General features: G+C 41.9%; 1 protein-coding gene across 3 annotated transcripts in view; it reads left to right on the plus strand.

The window, feature by feature from the left end:
* The first annotated feature begins 257 nt into the window (after window positions 1–257).
* The window catches only part of wdr62 (WD repeat domain 62), a 28,877-nt gene continuing 6,309 nt past the window's right edge, over window positions 258–22,825 (plus strand). Inside the window, exons 1-25 of one of the 3 annotated variants that reach the window (XM_083772914.1) lie at window positions 258–407; window positions 3,033–3,124; window positions 4,321–4,383; window positions 4,578–4,635; window positions 5,343–5,513; window positions 5,959–6,093; window positions 6,223–6,408; window positions 8,000–8,160; window positions 8,649–8,841; window positions 9,798–9,935; window positions 10,057–10,226; window positions 10,781–10,872; window positions 11,441–11,566; window positions 12,089–12,159; window positions 12,242–12,360; window positions 12,816–12,891; window positions 13,434–13,545; window positions 13,863–13,926; window positions 14,342–14,437; window positions 15,476–15,594; window positions 17,973–18,028; window positions 20,292–20,449; window positions 21,220–21,271; window positions 22,325–22,425; window positions 22,690–22,802. In XM_083772914.1, the coding sequence (XP_083629040.1) occupies window positions 339–407; window positions 3,033–3,124; window positions 4,321–4,383; window positions 4,578–4,635; window positions 5,343–5,513; window positions 5,959–6,093; window positions 6,223–6,408; window positions 8,000–8,160; window positions 8,649–8,841; window positions 9,798–9,935; window positions 10,057–10,226; window positions 10,781–10,872; window positions 11,441–11,566; window positions 12,089–12,159; window positions 12,242–12,360; window positions 12,816–12,891; window positions 13,434–13,545; window positions 13,863–13,926; window positions 14,342–14,437; window positions 15,476–15,594; window positions 17,973–18,028; window positions 20,292–20,449; window positions 21,220–21,271; window positions 22,325–22,425; window positions 22,690–22,802 (2,791 nt within the window). In that variant the 5' untranslated portion in view covers window positions 258–338. The remainder of the gene's footprint in view (window positions 408–3,032; window positions 3,125–4,320; window positions 4,384–4,577; window positions 4,636–5,342; window positions 5,514–5,958; window positions 6,094–6,222; window positions 6,409–7,999; window positions 8,161–8,648; window positions 8,842–9,797; window positions 9,936–10,056; window positions 10,227–10,780; window positions 10,873–11,440; window positions 11,567–12,088; window positions 12,160–12,241; window positions 12,361–12,815; window positions 12,892–13,433; window positions 13,546–13,862; window positions 13,927–14,341; window positions 14,438–15,475; window positions 15,595–17,972; window positions 18,029–20,291; window positions 20,450–21,219; window positions 21,272–22,324; window positions 22,426–22,689; window positions 22,803–22,825) is intronic. The other 2 variants (XM_083772915.1, XM_083772916.1) reach the window with 2 other exon arrangements.

The following is a 22,825-nucleotide window of genomic DNA, read 5'->3' on the forward strand; positions in this document are numbered from 1 at the left end:
CGCCAACAGGAGGCCACAACCTGACCTGCCCTGGTGGAGACCTGTGCCCGGAAGCTTTTGTTTTGACTGAAACGTTTGAGATCCAGCAGTGCTACCACTGCGCCATCTAGCGGCTATCTAGAGGAGACTCGCGGTGGGACCACACAGGACGTGAGGTCCACGCGTCGAACGACGTTCTTTGAAAATACGCCCCGCCCTTAGGCCCCGCCGCCTTATTTAAACCCGGAAGCAAAGCGTCCGCCAGAGTAGCAGAGAAAGAAAAAAGTTTGAGGCTGCATCATCTCGCTGCATTATTGTGATTTCTTCTTCTTGACAACAGTCACAACACCCCCACCATCATGGCCTCAAACGTAAAGCGAAAAAGCCGACGGACTATAAACCAACGGCGGCCTGCAGCCAATAACAGGGTAAAACAAAAGTAGTTTATTGTTTTCATTTTAAATCGTCGTTTCGTTTGTTTGTTAGCTCCTGAACCGTTACTCGCTAAGTCACACTGAGCAGGGAGATATAACGTTACTTTCCATATTTAGAACGTCTCAAGTCACGTTCAGGTTTGTTTAGTTAAAAAGCACATTACACAGTGACCTCGGTTTGCTTCACGTTAACCACTTGAACCCTGGCATGATGCATTTTTCATAATTTATATTTCCCCAAACAACCATTCCAACCAAGTGTTTTAACGATTCAACTGATAGCTGGGCAGTGGGCACTGCATGGGCACCAATGAAGACTGGGGACCTCGATGTTAAATTGGCTATTTTCTCCAAAATGTTAAATTACAATAAAAATAAAAAATAAATATTTACAAATTAATTTAGAACATGCTTAAACATCTGAAAAAAGGTCTAATATTTCTACATGTAGGCCCTGGTCCCTATCCCTAATGCTTAAGGAATAATTAAGCATTAGGGCTATGGACCAGAGCTACCGGCTATATTCAGTCATTTTGGGGCATATATATATGCCCCAAAATGACTGAATCAATCGATATTGATTGATTATTGAAGACAAGACGTTGAAGGTGACAATGAAGTCTGATAATGCTGCATGTTCAAATGTATACTTTGCAATGCATTACTTTAAAAACCATAACAAAATATGGATGTCCCTGTGCCTTGTATCATGCAAGGTACCTTGCATGATGTGATCTATTTTTGTACTATTTTAGTGGCATAGGAACGAAATGAATTCAACCCCTTGTTTGAGCCGAATCTGGGATGAATGTACATGGTTTGTGGAACTGTGTGGACTAAAGGCCAAACCTGACCAGTTTGTTTTGGCATGTCTGGAGTTGTTTTTAGGGTCTTTGAGGTGCTGTGATACCAAGAGTTGCATGTATTGAATAAACCTTGTATGAGGGCTGAGGGCTCCTGTTAAGGGTCTTCAAAGTATTTTTGCTGGCCAGTGAGGAGATCCTGTACAGGGATATTGTTCTTTGGTTGACTTTGTTATGACATTGGTAGCCGTTTTATGATTATCTATCTATCTATCTATCTATCTATCTATCTATCTATCTATCTCACAAACTACATTCCCTCAAAATGAAGCATGTGTACTGTAATTAAAACACAGTTTACATGCAGCATTTTGTCAAACAATGTATCATGCTTGGCTATGAAAGGTCCTCTCCTTGTAAACGGCAGCCATTCACAATAAGTGTGTGACGAACACTCTGTAACCTGTTCAGTCATGGTCATGATGCAAACAATGAAATGAACTGTTTGGAACCCTGTCAACTGTTTGGGCATGAGTCTGCTGATGCTTAGCTGAAAAAGTAGCAAGACTTTTTCTTAAATATTGAAAGAGAAATAGAGCGCTCCACTGTATTCCAGTGTATTCTTTTTTCGTTTTGAGGCCCTCCAATACACAGGTTTAATGTTTGTCTTTAGTTCAATGTTTTTTTTTTTCAATTTACATTTTGTAGAAATATTAGACCTTAAATGTCAAATGTTCTAATCATGTGTACTTGTACAACTTTACAATTAGTTTACACTTAGTTGGCGTTGACACTAAGCATTGCCCATCTGCCCTTGGCCGGTAAAGGGTAAATTAAGCTTTTGGGCAGGTGAAGTTTGCTTTCAGATGTGCTTGGAGGAGACTCAACCATCTATAAACAAGCACCTGAACATGACACCTTGCCTGATGGGCAAGTGCCTCTGAGACTGTAATGTACAGTACAGTATATATTTTTATTTACATTTTGGACCAAATAGTCAATTTTACACTTCCTTAGTGCCCGCTCTTCTGTTACCGTTATAAATTACAGCACCTGCTATGGTGCTGCTATGGTGCTGATAACGACAAATGTGAATCTTGTGACTGTCTATCTATGATTCCTGCAGTGTTCACATTGTGTTCTTTTTGTCTTTTGCATCATTGCTGTCTAAGTAACTGCCAAGTGCCATAGCTACTAAATGTCCCTTGTGGGCTCAATAAAGATCTGTTTGTTCTTGCCACAGTGGATTATAGGCAGATCATTGTTTGATTTGTCAATCTTAAAATATTTCTCTGTTTGTTGGTGTTAATTATGGCAGTCAATAGAAAATATTCTGCTGGAAGTTCAACTACTGAACTGAAGTCTCATCTGCAGTCGGTCCCCTCTACAAATTAAACACACTAATGATAATCAAATGCATACATTATTATAAGACACTAATGTTTTATTGGTTTTGAATTGACCGAATGCTAAAATTGGTTAATTCAAACACAAATACTGTCCCCTTCAAATCAGTGGAGGGATTTAAGTAGCTCTGTTCTGAAAGAAAATATTTTAAATCCCACTGGAACCAGTTGTTGTGCGATAACATAACATCGTCCTCTGTCGGGTGGTAAGTCCTCAACTGTTATCAGGATTCGTAATGGCAAAAGTACAAGTTGAGACTCTCAAAAGTCAAAACGCAGTCGCTTTTGTGCAATGTTTTGATCTTGTGGATCAGCCACATGTGTGGATGGTCGTCTACTCTGTGAAGTATTAAATTAGGAAAATGATATGAAGGCCATCTCTTCTGACCTGACTTGTTCTCCATCTGCAGGTGGTTCTGGAGAAGGTCTTGGGGCTCTCCACGGTTACAAGCAGCGGCCTCACCAGTGACCCTAATTCCTCCCTCATAGCCTATCCTGCAGGGTGAGGTTACAAAACATAACGACGTTATTAATATTTCAACTAACTAGGGCGCAACACCCCAACCCTTTCTCAAAAGTAGTTCTGAAGCACTGAGAAAACTGTTGCGCCTTTCTTCGTCCTTTTTTCCCCAAACTTTACTACGGTAGCGGTGGTCTCAAAAACATATAAGGGAAACTTTGACAGGAAAAGACTCGCTCACCGTATAGAAAAAGAAGTAAAAAAACTCCTTGGACTGAGACTTAGAAAAATATTTTTTCTTAAGTTTCCCTCAAAAGTAGTTCTAAAACTATATATACATTTCGCTGTGAACCCCCCCTTCCCATCTGAAGTGTTTTGTGCCAGAGACACCCCCAGAAGATTAAGATTTGTGTTAAATAGTTTAGCCTGGGTTCCAGCCTGATTCGCTGCCATCCGTGGATCTGAAAATGTCACTGTGCTAACATTTTAATATCCGCAGAACGCAGAGAATCAGGCTGGAACCCAGGCTATAAATAATGTACCGGTACATTAATTCCACACTTTTCAAACACCAAGTGACACCATGTGAGCTTGTGTGTATATATGCTGTTTTTGTATAAACGGATAAAGTGGTTAAAATGATTGTGATACTGTATTAACACATTTTGCTGGGGGGGGATGGACCCCCTGGAGCTCCCCCTGGAGCTCCCCAAGGTCCCCAAACCGCACATTGAGAACCAATGCCCTAGGCTATTTTGTTTTCCACAAGCGTAGCCCACAGTCATGGCAGACGAGTAAGCAACACAGCTGGAACACAGCTGCACCAGTGTGCCAGATTTTCCTAGGTTTGTCCAGAGCCATGGGTGTGCCATTGTGCAACCATGATGGACCGTATTGAACGCATTTGATTGATATTTAATTTGATTAGCTGCAACTGTGGTTTACGTCACTGTACTATTGGTGGACAGTGATGTAAGCCTGTCATGTTTTTACACTGCTGTAATTTTGGAATACAAACCACAAAAACCCCTTAACATTAGAAACTATTGCACATTATGAAGCTGCATGCTCACAACGCATCGCCATGGGCTTTGAGCATAGCGTGGCTATTTTCTGCTGAATGTTGAGTTCGCTCCAGAATTGCGATACTGGGGTTCAAATCGGCCTGGGGTTAAGCAACTTGTAAACTGTGTTTTTTATAAATGGCTTATTATTTTTACCCGTCGTTTCTGTTTCAGTTATGTCGTCGTCCTGCTCCACACACAGACACTTGAACAGAAGCACATCATCAATTCTTCAAAGTATGTATCCCGTTATTGGACAATCATGGTGTTTAAAATAAATCTTCTGACACTCCAATCTAGCCAGTGTTGTTGTACGTAAAGTGTGTCATAGTGCTGCTGGGATGTCAATACTGTGTGTGTGTGTGTGTGTGTGTGTGTGTTGAACCTTTAACACTGGGCCTTACCCTACTTTGTTTGTGTGCGTGTTCTAGGAAAACATTCACAGCGTTGGCATTCTGTCATCGTGGACGGTATTTGGTGACTGGTGAGGTAAGAGTCATTCCATTGATGTCAAGAATGAGTCAGCTGTTTCTTTATACTGGTGGTGGCTTTATTTTGTGCAAAATCTCCCTCCAAAGCCGACGGACAAATGGAAACAACAAACTGTGATCAGATTCAGAACAACAATAAATGAAGCATAAAGTACATAAGAAATACACAAAAAATATTCACCTCACTGGCTGCACATAGGGATCAAAAGGGAATGAAGGAAGGAACCCATATGAACACCAAGACTGAAAAGAAACCCAATCGATGAATTAGACTTATAACCAAATTAAACGTACAACTTAAATCTTAACAAAGCACAGAAAATATTGACACGGAAACAAACAAAACGAACCTTAACTGGTGACACGCTGCCTTCACAACCCTCCCGTCTGCATACTGCACAGGCGGAAGCATACAATGCTTGTCAGCCATATGCTGACATGAAACCATATATGGTCATGATGAGACTGGAAATGACGTAGTTAAATTCCAAAATAAATAATACCTTTTTTTTTCTTTTTTACAAAATAGAAAAGTAGAAAATAAGAAATAAAACAAAACATAATTTTGGCAGCCAAACTCTTAATTGTTTAAATATTCATAAAACTCAGACTTGATCTCATTAGAAAAACGAATCAATTGCATCGGCCTCGAAATGTTGTAAAACTTGTACTGAATGTAGAATGTGTGTGTGTGCGTGCGTGCAGAGTGGGCACATGCCATGTGTGCGTGTGTGGTGTGTGAAAGACAGACGGCAGATAGCAGAGGTCCAGAGTCATAAGTATGGAGTTTCCTGCGTGCGTTTCTCACCTGATGACGCTTACATTGTCTCCGTGGGATACCAGCATGACTCTACGGTGTCTGTGTGGGACTGGAGAGTGGGTACACACACACACACACACACACACACACACTAGGGCATTAAGCAACTAGTCGACTCGTTTACTAGTCGACTAGTAAATCCACTAGTCGACCTTGTTGGTACTAGTTAAGAAAATATCAAATGTTTTATTAATTTTTCTCCCCGATTTTGTAGGCCTCAAGATCAGATAGATTATAGTTAGTCACCAATGTACACAGTTTTTAAATGTACAAATATTATTTTTTTAGTTTTTACATAGTGGGTAGTAAACTAGTCAACTAGTAAAAATGACTAGAAGTGAATGCCCTAACTCACACTCTCTCTCTGAGAGTAATTAAGTATGCTGATGTTGGTGGGATTGCGTCTCTTGTGGGGGTCCTTGACAAGAAAATGTTTGCGATCCACTGATTTAACAAACCTTTGACGTGTGTGTGTGTGTGTGTGTGTGTGTGTGTTTACAGAAGGGGACAATATCCGCAACAAACAAGGTGTCCAGCAGAGTTCTGTCCCTCTCGTTTTCTGAGGAGAACCAATACTTTGTCACCGCAGGCAACAGACACGTCAAGTTCTGGTATCTCGATTTCTCCAAGCGAAGGGTACAAAAATGCATATTAACCTATACTAGTACTTCTATACCTTTACAAGACATTGTTTCTGTACTACCGGCATAATCTCAGTACAACTCCTCTGTACTAAAATAAACCCTTTTTTTTTTTAAATTACAGGTCGGCAACAGCCCTGTGCCTCTGATCGGCCGCTCGGCGTTGCTAGGCGACCACAAGGCCAATGTGTTTTGTGGCGTGGCGTGTGGCCATGGCGCAACCAGAGACAGCATCTACTGCATCACCAGGACTGGACTGCTGTGTCTGTTCAACAAACAGAGAAAGCTGACAAACTGGATAGACCTCAAGGTGTGCTGGTCTGTCTGCCTCAAGCACCACACAGGGCTGTCATGATGACCATGACATTCTGATTCAAGTTGACATACACATAATTTTGTAGAGAAAAGGCCTTGTGCACTCCTACAAGGACAGGTGCGTCGGAGCCGGCAACCAAATGCGAATCATGAGAAGAAAAGGGTCCCCTTTACTTATAGAGTAGTAGTTTTATTAGATGACAACGTTTCGGTCTAGACGACCTTCATCAGGTATCTGGTTTACAACAAGCAACCGGTAATGGCTATATAGAGGAAGTCAGAGTGGCGAGGTCCAATCAAAAGGCACACGCCAATCTGTTACCATGGAGAGGGAGGTCGTTTAGACTGAAACGTTGTCATCTAATAAAACTACTACTCTATAAGTTAAAGACCCTTTTCTTCTCGACATACACATAATTGCAATTCATATTTAAATTCTGTTTGGCAGTCTTTTAGGCTTTAAAAAAATAATAATTTACGATGGAGCTTTGAATGAAAATGAATTTCACCTGCTCCTTTACACCTGTAATGTGACAGAGTTTATAAAAGGCTACCGTATCTATACGGCAGGAGATGCTGTGTGTGCTGCATTTTATACAAATATTCACCTATGGTGCAGTGCATGAAGCCAATAGATGGCAGCTATGGCCAATCCACATGACACCAACGGTGCATGTTAGGTCAATCTGATTTACATCAAATACCCGAGCAGCATAGAGGAGGAAGAACTCTACCCACTACCAGTCAAGGCTCATTCATAGTCTGGATTTCCGGTGGTGAGGTGACCACCGCTCCGGTGGTGAGCTGACCACCGGAGCTGAAATAACGTTGAGCGGTGGTGAGTAAAAACAGAGAAGGGCTGGGGCGGTGGCGGTGGTTTGCTCTTCACCGTGGCACGTGACGTCATGATGTAGTTCGGTGGTCACCTTAACCACCGAAAATCCAGACTATGAATAACATTTAAGATTAAAGTAAATGTATGGGATATACTTAGAAAAGATCTGATATCTCATACAGCAAATGGCAACGCATTAATGTGTTTATTATTTTATTTTTTCATTAGCACTTAATGCCAGATTTATTTCTCATTAACGTTTAGTCCTTGCCACGTCTTTTTTTTGGGCATACTGTTATTTTAAAGGGGTGAACTGGAAGAAATAAAAAACCGCGATCTTATGTTAATTCACCCAAAATGTACATTTTGTAACCACGACCAGCAATGCTTTCGTTATGAGCTGTGAATAAAGCTTGTTTTGATCAAAAACACAATCTGTGAAAAGAATCCAAGAGAAATGGATTTAAAAATTGGGGGAGTTGTAAACATTGTCCTTGGCAGTAAATGAGAGGAACAGTTTTATTTTACGTTAAAGATCTCTTCATTTTTGTGCCAGACTTGAGGTTTTTCTGTTGTACAGAATAATAAGGAGCTCTTGCAGTAAATTCTGTACCACGTCGTCATTATTGCAAAATCAACATATCACAATATGTATCGTTTCGTGGCCTCTGTATTGTGATATGTATCATATTGTGAGGTTCTAGGTAGGCAATAGCCAGCCCTACTGTACTAATTGTTTTTTGTGGTGTAGGTGACTTGGGCCAGCGCTGTGTGTGTGAGTGTCGGTCGTCTGTTCTGCGGCTGTTCTGATGGGACCATAAGGGTGTTTCAAGCCGATACCCTGCAGCACCTAGGCGGTGTGCCTAAACCACACCGCCTGGGAGTTGACCTAACCCAGGCTCTGAAAAGCAGGTCAGTACATACATGGCCACCTTGCCTCGACCACACACCGCCTGGGAGTTGGTAAGATGTAAAACCAGCAGTACTAGAGGTCCTGGTTCAGGGCATACAACCAGCAGCATTAGAGCAGTAGTTCTCAAACCTTTTCGTGGCCACAACGGACTGACCCCCAACTTAATATGCATTTGGTTGTGGACCCCCCCACCTGTTTTGTGCCAGGCACTCCCAAAAGAGTAGATTTGTGTTAAACACATCGACTGCCAAGAGTGGCCATTATGTCCTTTGAAATCCAACGCTTCACTGCCAAAGATGGTGATTTACGATTTTACGTCCTATGGTCTCTTCGGTGGGTTTCTATAGAGCACAGAAGTCTGACGTCAATATCGGTATAGAGGGCGGTGAGATAGTCCAATTAAACATTTTCTTCATGTATAATGATAATAATGTCTCTTATTCAATATCCATAATGCCTTTTTCTCATTTCATTTCTTGTGTCTCAGCAGTCCGCTGCCCGGCGAGGGTGGTGTGGTTGGTTATCCAGATGTCCTGGCGCTATCGTTCGACGCGGTGTCCTGTCAGCTGTCCTGCGTGTATAATGACCACAGCGTATACGTGTGGAATGTCTCGGAGCTCAACAGAGTTCTGAAAGTCCACTCTGCTCTGTACCACAGCGCCGATGTCTGGAACATTCAGGTTCGTCTCCATCAACATCATAATGAAAAGATGAAAAATCTATCCAGGATGTATTATAACATGTATCCTTTATTGAATATACAGTAGGGTATAATTATGATCACTATACATTTGGACCACCACTACAAAATGCTGTAATCACTTATCACTATATAGTGCACATACATTGTGATTCTAGACCAGTGGTTTTCAATGTCAAGGTCCATTATTTATTCTGCATTTGAGCCACGGACCACCATTTGATGACATTTAGCCTTTCAGACCCCAAACTAAAGAATATTTTGTTGTCGTCAGATAAAAGTTTATCCACAATTCCATGCTGTATTGACGTTTGTAGTGGTACCATTAGGTGAGATGGAAAACGTTGCTCAAAATAAGAATTATTCTACAATTAATTAATTAAGCAATGCAGATGTTTAACAATAATTTAACTCTTGAGCGCGTAAAATGAAACTGGTGGATTTGGTTAAATTTTTTACGCTCAAGAGTTAAAGATCTATAAGGGTCCACCTTGGTTACTAACTCTCATTTAGCTGCATGGGGACCACCTGGAGCCCCCTCAAACCACTGTTCTAGACACAGCCATTAAATATCGATTTTAAGTTTTCCTTTTCTTTTATATATTTATTCTTTAACTGCAATTGATTAATTTCCCTCTCTTCCTTAGCTTCTTTTTGGTCATCTCTTGCCTACAAGTTTCTTTCCCAATTACTTTTTGAAAGTATTGTTTATTATCGTACATTATCGTACAAGTCTATTCTCCCCTCAGGGCTAGCGGGTGGGTGGGTGCGTATGCGTTATTGTCTGTTTTGTTTTGTCATAGATGTTGTTGGGTTTTTTTTGTGTACCATGTTCCTTGTATGTCTTGTATTTTTTTAAATGGAAAAATAAATAAATAACACATTATTAAAAATATATATATCGATTAAATTGTTAAACTCCCCCTCCCCCCATAGACTTATCCTGACCAATCGGAAGGGTCAGAAGCGTATCTTCCAGCAGGTTCTTTCCTGACCTCTTCCTCTGACAACACCATCAGGGTGTGGCACCCAGACCTGCCACCCGACTCCATCCTCTCCAACCTCTACAGCAGGGTACGACTACACTTGTGTGCCAATATATATATATATAATATATATATATATATATATATATATATATATACATAATTTCATAGAAACGGGTGAAATTAAATGTGTATTTTTGTTGTTGTAGGATCTTCTGAGAGTGCTTTATGTTGGAGAAGACCTCCAGCACCTCAAGACGGAGCCGGAGGATGGAGCAATGGCGGCAGCGGGGGCCGAAGAGAAGGTGGGGGTGAGGGTGATGGCGGTGAGTCCTGATGGGAAGTATCTGGCTGCTGGAGACCGCAGTGGGAACATCAGGTTCGTTTTACTGCACGCATTTCTGCCATTTTGTCATGGATTAAAATATGAATATATTATGGCAGCATTGTGCAATGATATTGCACAATGCTGCCATAATAATATATCAAAATATTTTAATATAGACATTATGTCTTCTCCCGATTCTTTATTTCGGTCTAGGTATCCCTCTTGATAGCCGCTTATTCATACTAGGGAGATCCCTCCATTTTGAAAGAAATAACCCCCTCCACATATACGTGGAATGGATCCAAACAGTCATAATGCTGTGTAGGAGACTGTTAGTCCAACATGGACGTCAGCCCATGTATCCAACATGGACGTCAGCACATGTATCTACTGTATCACAAGAGTGGCAATAACCTACTTAATAGGACAGCATCCTAGGAAAGAGTGTCTTCTCTATGAAGGGCAGAACATCCTGATTGACTACAATTGACATCTAAAGTTTGCACGACTGGCCCGTTTAGAAAAGAAAATCTCAAATCATGAACACAGCGTGCGAGAAATGCCACTTAAGATATTGTGTGTGTGTGTGTGTGTTTTGTGTGTAGAATCTTGGACCTGCAGTTTGTAGAGGAGTTGATGAAGATAGAAGCTCATGACTCTGAGGTTCTGTGTCTGGAGTTCTCTCCTCTGTCTACAGGTAATGCCACACCTGATTGATAGAATACTTGTTTCCAGGGAGTGTTCGAGTGATGTTTTTCTTTTGGTTTAGAAAGGATTCCTAAAAGATTAAGGGGGGTGGGGGGGGGGGGGGGGGGGGTGGAAGTTAACAGACTATCTCAACCCAAACACTGGCACTGTTTCATCAGTTTGTCTGGTGTATTACTGTTGCCAGAATGTCTTGTTGCATGTTTTGCGCAGAGACACATTGAGAGCTTTTACATAATCCCGTTTCAGTTATTTTAAGCATTTGGAGTGGTCAAACCATCAATATGTTCAGAAGCATTTTCCAAACGTTTGTATAAAGGCAAAGGTTAAAGCCTCAGTCTGTGATTTCTTCATGTGGTTGGCAGTATGTAGAACAGCAGGAACAATACTACTAAAACATCAGAATCTGAAAGTGTTTGTGGGCGGCTCCTTTTCATACCGTTTCACAAATCGTACATTAGGACTTGGTCATTCAAACATGTTTGTGAGATTTTATTTTTGCTTTAATCAACGTGTATGTCTGTATTGTATATTACTGTATCTTGTTGTGTGTGTTGCAGGTGTGAAGCTGCTAGCCTCCGCTAGCAGAGACAGACTGATTCACATCTTTGACATGGAGGACAACTACAATTTACTGCAAACAGTTTATGAGCACTCAGGATCCATCACCGCTGTCTGCTTCACTGGTAAATAATATACATGATGATTATACTTGTACTTGTTGACATGGGTGCCCATTATAGTCAAGAGTTCTACCAAAGATGGTTAATTTATGAAGATCTGGCTCCATCCGAATTGTAGCCACTAGAGGCGAAATGGTACATATTTTCTGGTCTCCTTTTGGTAATTTCTCATGGGGTTTATTGTAAAAATATTGTACCAATTTTCTTTAAAAGGTGGATAATCATACATACAGTAGTGTGAACACACCTGTACTTCTTCCCCAGTACACACTTGCAAGTTGCAACCACCTGCAAGTTTGCTTTGAAACACTGTCATTTCCACCACTCCATGATTTGAAGACGGATGGGAAGATGTATGATAATTAGATAGTTGTTATAGTTCAAATGTATCGTCATGTTTATTATAATACAATGAAAATACTTTCCATCTGGTGATCTCTGCCAGTCACTTGCGACTTGTATTTATAATGTTTGCATGTACATGATTTCCATAATGCATGTTCTGCATCACCCCACCACCCCTAGGTATATGTCCAGATATTCATATGGTGAGCTGTGGAGCCGATAAGAGTATCTACTTTCGTACAGCTGAACAGGTCAGATACTTTAATAGTTAGAGTGTGTGTGTTTGTGTGTGTGGTGCTATGACTTGTAATTTATATTTTGTTGTTCATTCAGACGGAGGAATTTAGTTTCTCTCGGCGACACCATGTGGTAGAGAAGACCACACTGTATGACATGGACTTGGATGCCTCCAACACACACATAGCCATTGCATGTCAGGACAGGAACATACGGTAGGTAACTAGGCATGCGTGAGTGTTATTATAGCTTTTTGCAATTGGGTCGCCATACAGTACATTGACAAACAATATTCAAAACTAGATTTCAAGTTTTGGTTTCATTTGCTACTTGGCTGTATTGTTGAGCATTTGACAGTCATTGCAGGCAGTCAAATGTCGTATTCCACTTACTGCAAGTAAAGACAAATACACTTACAAAGAACAAAACGAATAAGACAAAGTCAAATAAGTAATGTATGAATGAATAGACCATTGTAAGTGCTTTGAGCATAGAAAAGCACTATAAAAATGCAATCCATTATCAAGTAAAGACATGCAGGTAAAATAAGCTAATATAAGTAATAATATAATCAAGTAATGGGCATCCCATAGGGTCAAATGATCTTAATGGTGCTGGTATGTGTATATGATGGTCTCATCATGTGCTTATATGTATAATATATTTACAGGGTTTATGATGTTCAGTGTGGGAAGATGACGAGATGTTTTAAAGGCTCGTCAGCTGATGAGGGAACCCTGCTGAAGGTACGAACGACTTCCTCTTTAATACTAATAATAATATCCAAGTTGTTGCTGGTACCGTCATAGAGCACCGAAGTCTGACGTCACTTTCAGTAGAGGGCACCAGTACACAGGTTCATGTATTTTCCGTTGAAATTTTAGGTCGCTTCATATAAGCACTGTTTGAAAAAAAAAAACTGGCCTTTCTGTCAGGGGGGGTGGCTGTGCATCGTTAATGATGTCCATTCATATTTGATACAGCCAGTTTGATGCAACCGGGATGATCGGTTTATTTTTCAAACACTGCTCTTATATGAAATCTAAAATGGGGATTTCAATGCAAATAAAAAGTACATGAACCTGTGGACTGGCGCCCTCTACTGACAGTGACGTCAGGACTTCGGTGCTCTATTAACACTGTTATTAGTTGTATTGTTCCTGAGGTATAATTATTAGTATGTTTATTAGCAATATTAGTAGTAGTGAACTGTCTTTTTTTTTTTCTCTATATACTCCATATTGTGTTGTAGTTCTTGTTCTCCATAATGTTTTGCTGTACGTTTCAGGTCCAGATAGATCGGTCTGGGACATACTTGGCGACCAGTGACTCGGATAAGAATATCTGTATATTGGATTATCAAACGGGAGACTGTGTGGCCACGTTGTATGGACACTCTGGTAAACTTCAGCATAATTTCCCTGATACTTGGATGTAGGCATACTGATTCACACCCCCATAGTGATGCCTTCTGACCGTGTAAGATCAGCTAAGAAAATTAAGGGGAACAAAAGGATATTTTTTTGTGGGACAATGTGCCTGTACTTGCATGTCAAAAATAAGGATTGATTGAATATTTTATTAGACATAAATGTAAAAACAGTCAAACACTTATTCCAAAAGGGATAGCACCAACAAAAAAAAAAGTCCTTGGGTTTTACATATGTAGATAAAGGACTGTTGCTTGACTCAGTTCTTGCCATTGTGGTTTCCATAGAGATCATCACGTCCATGAAGTTCACGGAGGACTGTAGACATCTGATCAGTGTGTCTGCAGATGGGTGAGTCTGTCACAACACGGCAGTTGAACGAAAGTGCTCAATATGGTAGAAATGGGTGAACAATACGAAATGTGAGTCATTGCCCCCAGAGTGACCCCCACCAAATGACCGGAACTACTTAATATTCACCAAAACCAGACTCTGGTGAGTCTGGTCTGCTCCAACATGTAACTCAGGCAATCAATTAATACCTTTTGCAAAGACTATATTAATGGCAAATGCACCATCGTACACACATTTGTTTTGTAGCTTCCAGTGTAAACGCACCACCATACATTCGTTTTGTAGCTTCTAGTGTGAACGCACCATCATACTTGCATTCATTCATATCAGTTGCAATAAAACATCACTTTTTTATCTTATGATTTTTAATAGAACTAGAAGTCTTCATTTTCTTTTGTTATGTGTTGTTCAGTTGCGTGTTCATTTGGCAACTGGACCATCAGATGATCAGCGCCATGACGAACAGACTGTCTGCATTAATCAAGCCATCACCCTGCAGAAAGGAGAGGTACACTAGAACTGTTTTTCCATGCATGTCACCAAATTGTCTAACAATTTAAACGGTACAAACAAACGCAACAATAATCTTCCTTCCATGAATTTATTTACTCAGAGGGGTCCCTGCTATCGGCTTGACTGTATGTATTACTTAGTCTCCACAGGAATCCGCAAGTCCGCCATCGTGGAAATTCCCGCTGATTTCAAAGCCGTCCGGATTTCTCGGCCACCCGTGAATTTCTCAAATGTCCGGAATACAGTTGCGGCAAATGTATTTTCACGGAGCTGCCAAGCTACCTGGCAAATTATATTATTACTACCTACTATAATAAGGATTTGTACATGGTGAGTCTGAGGACACCTTGTTGTACGGCGACCTTGAGTGCCCTGAAAGGCGCCTTATAAATAAAATGTATTATTATTATTGAAAAACGTTTTCTTCACAGGGCCCTGGGGGGACTAGTTGACTCATTTCAAATGAATATTGCACCCATATAGGTATCCTCTAAAATGTAGTTACTGTGGGCATGGCTTGAATGAAAATACAACCTTTGCAACAGAAAAAAACTTGCTTCACAAGTGGTCATTTTAGGTTTTATTAATGCCCGTTATACTTGCTGCAAGACTCTTGGGTAATGAAGTCAAAGCAGTTGGCTGCCGTGTCATTTGTGTCCATAGTGGGCCACCGATACTCCAAACTACATATAGTTATTCTTTAACGCTGTATTATACTTCATTGTACAGTTTTTTTAAATAGCCGGTCTACAAGGTGAGCTCAGCTTGTAGATCTGCCATTTTCACAATTTTTTTTATTCTTTTAATAACCGTTCATTAATCCTACTTCAAGTTAATAATCGTGATTTTTATTGATACGTTGCGTTACATTGCCCAGCCCCAACTACAGTATCCTGCCATGGAAAACGAGATGACTTGCCATTACGTAGTGGTTTGCATGGCCAGGTTAACGGTATCCACTATCCAGCACACTACCTTGTGTACTACAGTACATTGATAATGTAAATGTGACCATAACGCTTTGTGTTCGTAGGAGAGAGACCTTTATTGTCAACCAGCTGTCCCAGACAGAGGAGGAGGAGGAAACGTCGTCTGCGACTCAAGATGAACATTTCAGGAGTGTGACTCCTACTGGACTGGATCTGCCCTCAGGTCAGCCTCTGCGTTCATTGTAGCATGTGTACATTAAAATGACACCGGCACCGGAAACCTGTTTTGTATTTTAAAGTTGATGCGTGCCATAGCCATTTCAGAATACGTGGCCGTTAAAAAATAATATCCTTGGTCGGTGCTGCAGCGTTTGTGTTGGAGCAGTACTTTTGTGGTTCTATCAAACAGAGCTATAGAGGGTATGCGCGTGACATCACCATACCCGGAATTTGCACGGGAATGCCTATACAGAGTGGCAAAAAAAACACTTTCTGGCCTTGACAGTCCATACATCCAAACAGAAAAGTCCTATTGCATTAAACTACTTTAAACAACATTAAACTCACTTTGCCCAGTCACTTTGCCACTCGATTTCCCATTCACTTTATGCATGCACACACCCTCTATTGACAGAAACACCTCTGTGGATGATGGATGATGCTGTGTATATAATATATACACAGCCCGTTCTGTATTGTATTGTACAATATATCTAAATGGTGCAGGGCCTATATATTATATAGGCCCTGCACTATTTAGATATATTGTAATTTTCTTCAGAACACACTTATTATTATTATTCCTGCTATAATTTTCAAACCCAAATTTGAATATCATATTGAGGAGCATGGATGGAGCGGTAACACTTGCATATGCTATGCAGTATGCATGCCATGTCTGTAATGCAATATACAGTAAATATACCTTTTAAGCTCTTTCACCAAAAGCTGCAGCCAGTAGCTAAGTGTACCCACTGTTTGGGACTTTAACTGTCACAAAATAGTAATCCCATGCTCTGTGGCGAAAACGGCAGCCGTAGAGTTCCCCCCCAAAAAGCTTACATTTGGGAAATGTAGCCCTCACATCTAGCAACATAGACCTGCACAGTGCACACCCCCTCTCAGAGGACACCCTGCTATCGAATGGAATATATGTTCCCACTTACAGTATATAGGCTGATATGGCATAAATCTCTTACTCTCACGTTCTCACTCACTCACTCCCTCACACACACACACGGACATGGAGCACATGCAGACATGCGGACGCACAAACACACAGACACACACAGAGCGCTCTTCTCCCCTCTTCCTCTGCTCCCCGTCCTCCTCACTGCCACTTATATTGGCTCCTGTGGCGCAAACGTTATGCAAAGTTATAGTCCGGAATTGAGCCAATCACTGCGCGGACTGATACACCTTCCAGCCACTGATTTTTAAAGACACATGATTGGCCAACCACACATCCTTCAGCTAATCACATGGCGGCATGACACCCCTTTCACCACAGTGCACAAAACGGGCTTCAGCCAATCATGGTGCAAGTTGACCAGACTTTTGCAATTATATAATAAATGGCATTTGAGTGTTTTCATATGGTAATGATCATATGGCCACGTGTAAGCTCAGAGCAATTGCTGGACCAACTGAGAATGTTATAGAATTAATAGGACTAACTAGCCCTTTGGTGTTCATTATTATGTACAGTGTGGGTAATGCAATTTAATAGATAGTATTGATGTACCGTATTGTATTGTATGAAAATAAGACGTTTTTTTTCAATAAATGGTCTAAAATGTCATTACACATCCGGACCACTAGATGGTGCCAGTACAGCTGAAACCAGTGTAATGAATGGAGGAATTGAATCAGAACAGCAGCTACAGCGCAGCTGTGATATGAACAATGTGGTTCAATAGCTGGCCAAGTTAACCAAACGACAGAGGAGAAGTTTGATTCCTTCATTCAATTGGAACCAAAACAGCAGCGCAGTATCTTCATAACAGCGTCTGCTTCTTAACACTGCAGAGCTGGCTGTCGCATGCTAATGGCGTGCATACTTAGTTTAGACTAGCCATAGGTTAGACATGGGTTAAGGTTAGGTTTAGATGTGCTGCCCCGTGGGAGGTGAGGGTTTGAGATGGGTTGTAGTTGTAGGACTAATGGTCTAACCAAATGACTACCGTAGTCTAAACTAAGTACTGTCTAAATTAAGTACTGCACCCACGCTAATGTCCTAACATTGGCATGTAATGTTAGTTCCTCCCCTAACCAATGTAAATGCAAGGGGACCTGAGATATACTATAGCCTGATTGTTACTGCTGTAAGCTGTAATAAATTACTTGCCATTTCGTTTCCACGTTTTGTATGTGTGCAACATACAGAGAGAGAGAGAGAGAGCTTCGTAAGAGGCGACGCGTGGGCAACCAACTGTGGTGTAACGCGACGTACCCAGATGTGTATAGTCAACGGCTCGCATGCACAACAGCGACATTGCCTCAGACAAACAAACATGGACACAGCAACATTGCTTCCCCTCAATTATATGTTGGATAGGTTTCAGGACCACACTTAACAAAAGGTTTTTGTTTTTGTTATAGATATTCCCCCACCTTTGGGGACCAACAAGAAGATGCCCATGTGGTTCCGTATACTGGTGAGTCCAAACTGGCCTTCCTGTATAACCAACCATGTACCATATACTTGTATAACATGTCATACATGCATGGTCAGCAAGGTACAAACTTGGCTTAGATCAACTGATGTGTTTGTGTGAGTATAGTAGTCTGTTTAATAGCTGTCTGTGTATTAGTGTATTAGACGGGCGGCTGTGGCTCAGTAGGTAGAGCAGGTCGTCCAATGATCCCTGGGTTGGCGGTTCGAATCCCGGCTCCTCCTCCTGTCCACATGTCGAAGTGTCCTTGGGCAAGACACTGAACCCTGCACTGCCTCCAATGAGTCGGTCGGTGTGAGCTCGCCACCGTTGGTGTGTGAATGTGGGAAGTGAGGACGCTGGCGTCGACTGTTCGCCGCTTCACCTCCCAATGTATGAACGAATGAACCATTGTAAAGCGCTTTGAGAACTTGGAAAAGCGCTATAAAAATGCAATTCATTATTATTATTAGTGTAGTATGACTAGATAATTTTGTAAGTCCATTCGGTTCCATTTGTGCGCTCTCAGAGTTGTGGCGGGTTCTTGTAATGAAAGTGTGAGAACTGGCCAGTGTTGTTTTTGGCAGCAAATTTCCATTTTAGTTTTAGTCATATAGTCTCTTGAATAGTTTTCACTTAGTTTTAGTCACATTTTATTCACCTGGAATGTTCTAGTGTTTAGTCTAGTTTTAGTCAACTAAATGTCATACGATTTTAGTCGACTAAATCTACAGTTGATTTAGTCGACTAAAATGTGTTTTGACAGGCCTTGATGTCGTTGTAATGACATATTTTACACTTTGGTTGCATGCTGAAAATAGCAGATATACAATCTCACAACGCGTCGCAGCGACGCGTTGTGAGATTGTATATCTGCTATTTTCAGCATGCAACCCAGCATAAAACTGGATCTCTTGTCCACTAGTCCCTTACTAACATTTTAGTCTAGTTTTTATTTGTTGACTAAATTGTCAGTATATTTAGTCTTTGTTTTAGTCATCATAGCTTAGTTTTTATTTAGTTTCCATTTAGTTTCCGTCTGTGGAAAAAGGTAGTCGACGAACTACGTCTTAGTTTTAGTCGACGAAATCAACACTGGAACTGGCATCTTCTCATACTGGCTCTGGGCACACTGTCAGGCGTGAAGGCGTCAGTTGGGCGTCGCGGCAGGTCTCACTTTATTGTCTTCCGGGGCTTTGGGCGGCACACGGGGCTTTTGAGCAGACGCACACGGAAGCCTATTTAAAGGCCTGTAGTCCTCTATTTCTTGGTTGGCGAAGTGGGCGTGAGAGTGACAAGTGAGTGACAAGATGTTGACACACAGGGAAAGGCGCATTCTATTGTAGGCTATATGGTGCTGCATTGCTACTTAGCTATCGAGTCATGACTCATTAGTCGACTGGTTAACGTACGTGCCTTTGGAATGGGGGACCCGGGTTCGTCAAACTCAATTAAGCATTACACTTGTTTACAACAGGGTCCACATTGTTCAATTCATCAAAACATTTAGAGACGTACAAATGGACACTTCTATATAGTTAAAGAACAGAACAGGAATTCATCATAAAACAGTGTTCCCTGACCGGGAATCGAACCCGGGCCGTGGCGGTGAGAGCGCCGAATCCTAACCACTAGACCACCACGGAGAAGGAGGATGATGATGAGGAGGGCTGTGGAGGCTGAAGAGAACGGGCTATTTTATAAAGTTATTTTCAATGTCATGGATCAGGGTTACAGTAAATGACAATGTAATTCAGCCAGGGGTGCCATGGATGAAAAGATTACAGGGGTGATCTGAAGCAAACATGAGAACCACTGCTTTACTTTATTTCTTCAGACGATTTTTCAATGTTTTGTTAACAATTTGGACAGAATGTTACTTCGAGGTGCCCAGATGTCTCCCTGTATCCCTCGACATGGCTTTACAATTCCCTCCCAGGGGACGTTTGACTCCGTGAAAGAAGACAACTACAAGTGAAACCCCGCCCAGTGGATGGGCTGCAGGCTGCATCTGTTCCATTGGCTAGTGCCTATCACTGCCGGGTGACGCGCTTCATTTTCACGCTTGTGCGCGTCTTCCATTTGAGTCTGGGGCAAGCTGTTCCGGGAAGCTGTCCGTCGCGTCCGTCGGGCACGGAGGTGGAGCTTCTTTTCCATCCACCAGCTGTCTAAAAACCCCACGAAGAAGAAAACTTCAGCTACTTCTGACGCTCCTGACACGTCTAGTGTGCTCAGAGCCACTGTGTGTGTGTGTGTGTGTGTGTAGGAGGCCTCTGGGGAGAACGCTGCTGCTGCGTTGGAAGTCCCGGAGGCGGAGCCCTGCTCCACGAGGAGCAGGTGGGAGGGGCAGAGCGTCTCGGTGCTCCACATGACGGACGACGCCTTGGCCACGCCGCCGGACGAGGTGAAGGTTCACCCTCACAGGTAGATATGTAGGCACGGTGGAGGAGGATAGGTTCACCCTCACAGGTAGATATGTAGGCACGGTGGAGGAGGATAGACTATGTAGTCTGTGTGATCTAAAGGTTCACCCTCACAGGTAGATATGTAGGCACGGTGGAGGAGGATAGGTTCACCCTCACAGGTAGATATGTAGGCACGGTGGAGGAGGATAGGTTCACCCTCACAGGTAGATATGTAGGCACGGTGGAGGAGGATAGGTTCACCCTCACAGGTAGATATGTAGGCACGGTGGAGGAGGATAGACTATGTAGTCTGTGTGATCTAACCCTCACAGGTAGATATGTAGGCACGGTGGAGGAGGATATACTATGTAGTCTGTGTGATCTAAAGCAAATCGAAAATGAAATGCATTTTGTTTTTTACTGTCCATTCTACAACTCCATTAGGGAAAGACTTTTTAATAAGATAGACCCAAACCATGAATTTGTATGGTTGGAGGACTTCGAGAGACTGGAAGCGCCTGTTTCAAAAGTACACTTTTTTTCATTTGCCTCATTCCTTGAAAAGTCCTGGTCAATGAGGAGGAGGGCCATTTACATGTAAAATGGCCCCGTTATGATTATTTTCGTTTTGTTTTGTTTTTTTGTTTGAATAATGTACAAATATGTATGAACAGGAAGGACTGTAGTATCAGTTGTATTCTGTGAAATGTGTCATATAATCCCATATGGGATGGGCCAAAGTGGCATGACACGAAAATAAAAATGTCATTCATTCATTCATTCATTCAGTCTGGACGCCCTGCTGAGAGAGGACGACGCCGGTGAACACGACGAAGACAAGGTAGCCATGGTGGTACCACTGTAGACTAGTTATCACATTTTAGGCCTGACGTCGAAATGTAAAAAGTCTTCTAAATCACGACTGTTTTCTGAAAAAACCTATGTTTCTATATGAGTGGTGCTCATATCATTTTCATGTCAAGGACCCCCAGAATTATCTGTATTAGGCCGCCGACCCCCCATCTGAAAATGTTGTTCCAGCCCCCCCCCCCCCCCCCCCAGAAGCAAAGATTTGAGTTAAAAACGTTGGCTCTGAAGATTGCACTACATTTTCATGATTTAAAAAAAATAGCAGATCTGTTATTTTTGAATAGCTAAAGTATCACTTAATGCCTAAAACACCAAGGGGTTCCCGCCCCAAAATGGGTTATAGTTTACTAATGACCTTAGCAGTAGTAGTATTTTTTATCATTTCTAAAACGATGGTGATGGATCTCTAAAAACGCTGCGGTGATCTCCAGAAATGATGATCACTAATCAGTATAGTGACTATTTTTTTTTTAAACTACCGGTAGGTTTATTTTCAGTTTTCACATACACAACTCTGCAATGTATTGAGTTATTAATTATACATTTTAAACAATAGATTTAGTAATGAATTCACAATTCTCAACTTCCCTTCAGCATTTGATATAATGATCGTCTGGCCATATTGGATTTAATCTCTTCATTGGACCACGTCTGTCTACGGGACCTCTTTACGCTTCATAAGAAAGCCTCCTTCCTCATCGTGTGCCAAATCTTCATCCCTCAATGGCACATTCTTTGGTTCATCCCGTATATTTAATGCGATTGCATTCACACCTGCGGTAATCCGTCCTCTGGTGCGCTTTGAAGCGAAGCAAGAGCCCTGGTTTTTGGGGGGGAATTAAAATGCAATTGTTTGATCCACACCAGAATTCGAATGAGCCTTTCACACCTGCCCTAAAACTAAGCGCACTTTCGGGACAAAACGCAGCAGGCTTTGTTTTAATCGCAAGTGAAACATCCTGGTGTGAATGCGCCCACAGATGAGCCATTGATCCTGTCTGATCTGTTGCTCTGTTGTTCACAGGCATCATCATTGCCAACCAATGAGGAAGGACGTCCTGGCTGTCACAGGATAGACTACATCCTGTTTCCTTCCCGTTGCTCTCCCCACTCAGCTGCTGATGGGTGAGGCTGTTGATGATGATCATCTACCTCTCTAATGACACATTGACACCAGCTGCAGCACTATGCCATTTCCATGAATGCTGAAATAGTACACTGTGTACTATGTAAACTCTTCATTTCCATTTTCCAGCCATTCAGTTGCAAAAAAAATAATTGCCCCCTGAGGGGTCGCGACCCACGGGTTGAGAACCCCTTGTCTATGGCAGGGACAATAATTAGTGTGTGTGTGTGTGTGTGTGTGTGTGTGTGTGTGTGTGTGTGTAGTGAGTTTGGTGTCCAGGGTACTCCTCAGATGCCTGAGAGGGTGCGACCTCAGCCCTTAGGGGAGGAGTTAAGTCCAGACTCCGCCTGCTGCATTAGCTCCACCGCCAATGACGGTAAGTCTACATCTCCCATAATG

This window comes from Protomyctophum parallelum (genome assembly GCF_964188405.1).
Source record: "Protomyctophum parallelum genome assembly, chromosome: 9".
Classification (NCBI taxonomy): domain Eukaryota; kingdom Metazoa; phylum Chordata; class Actinopteri; order Myctophiformes; family Myctophidae; genus Protomyctophum; species Protomyctophum parallelum.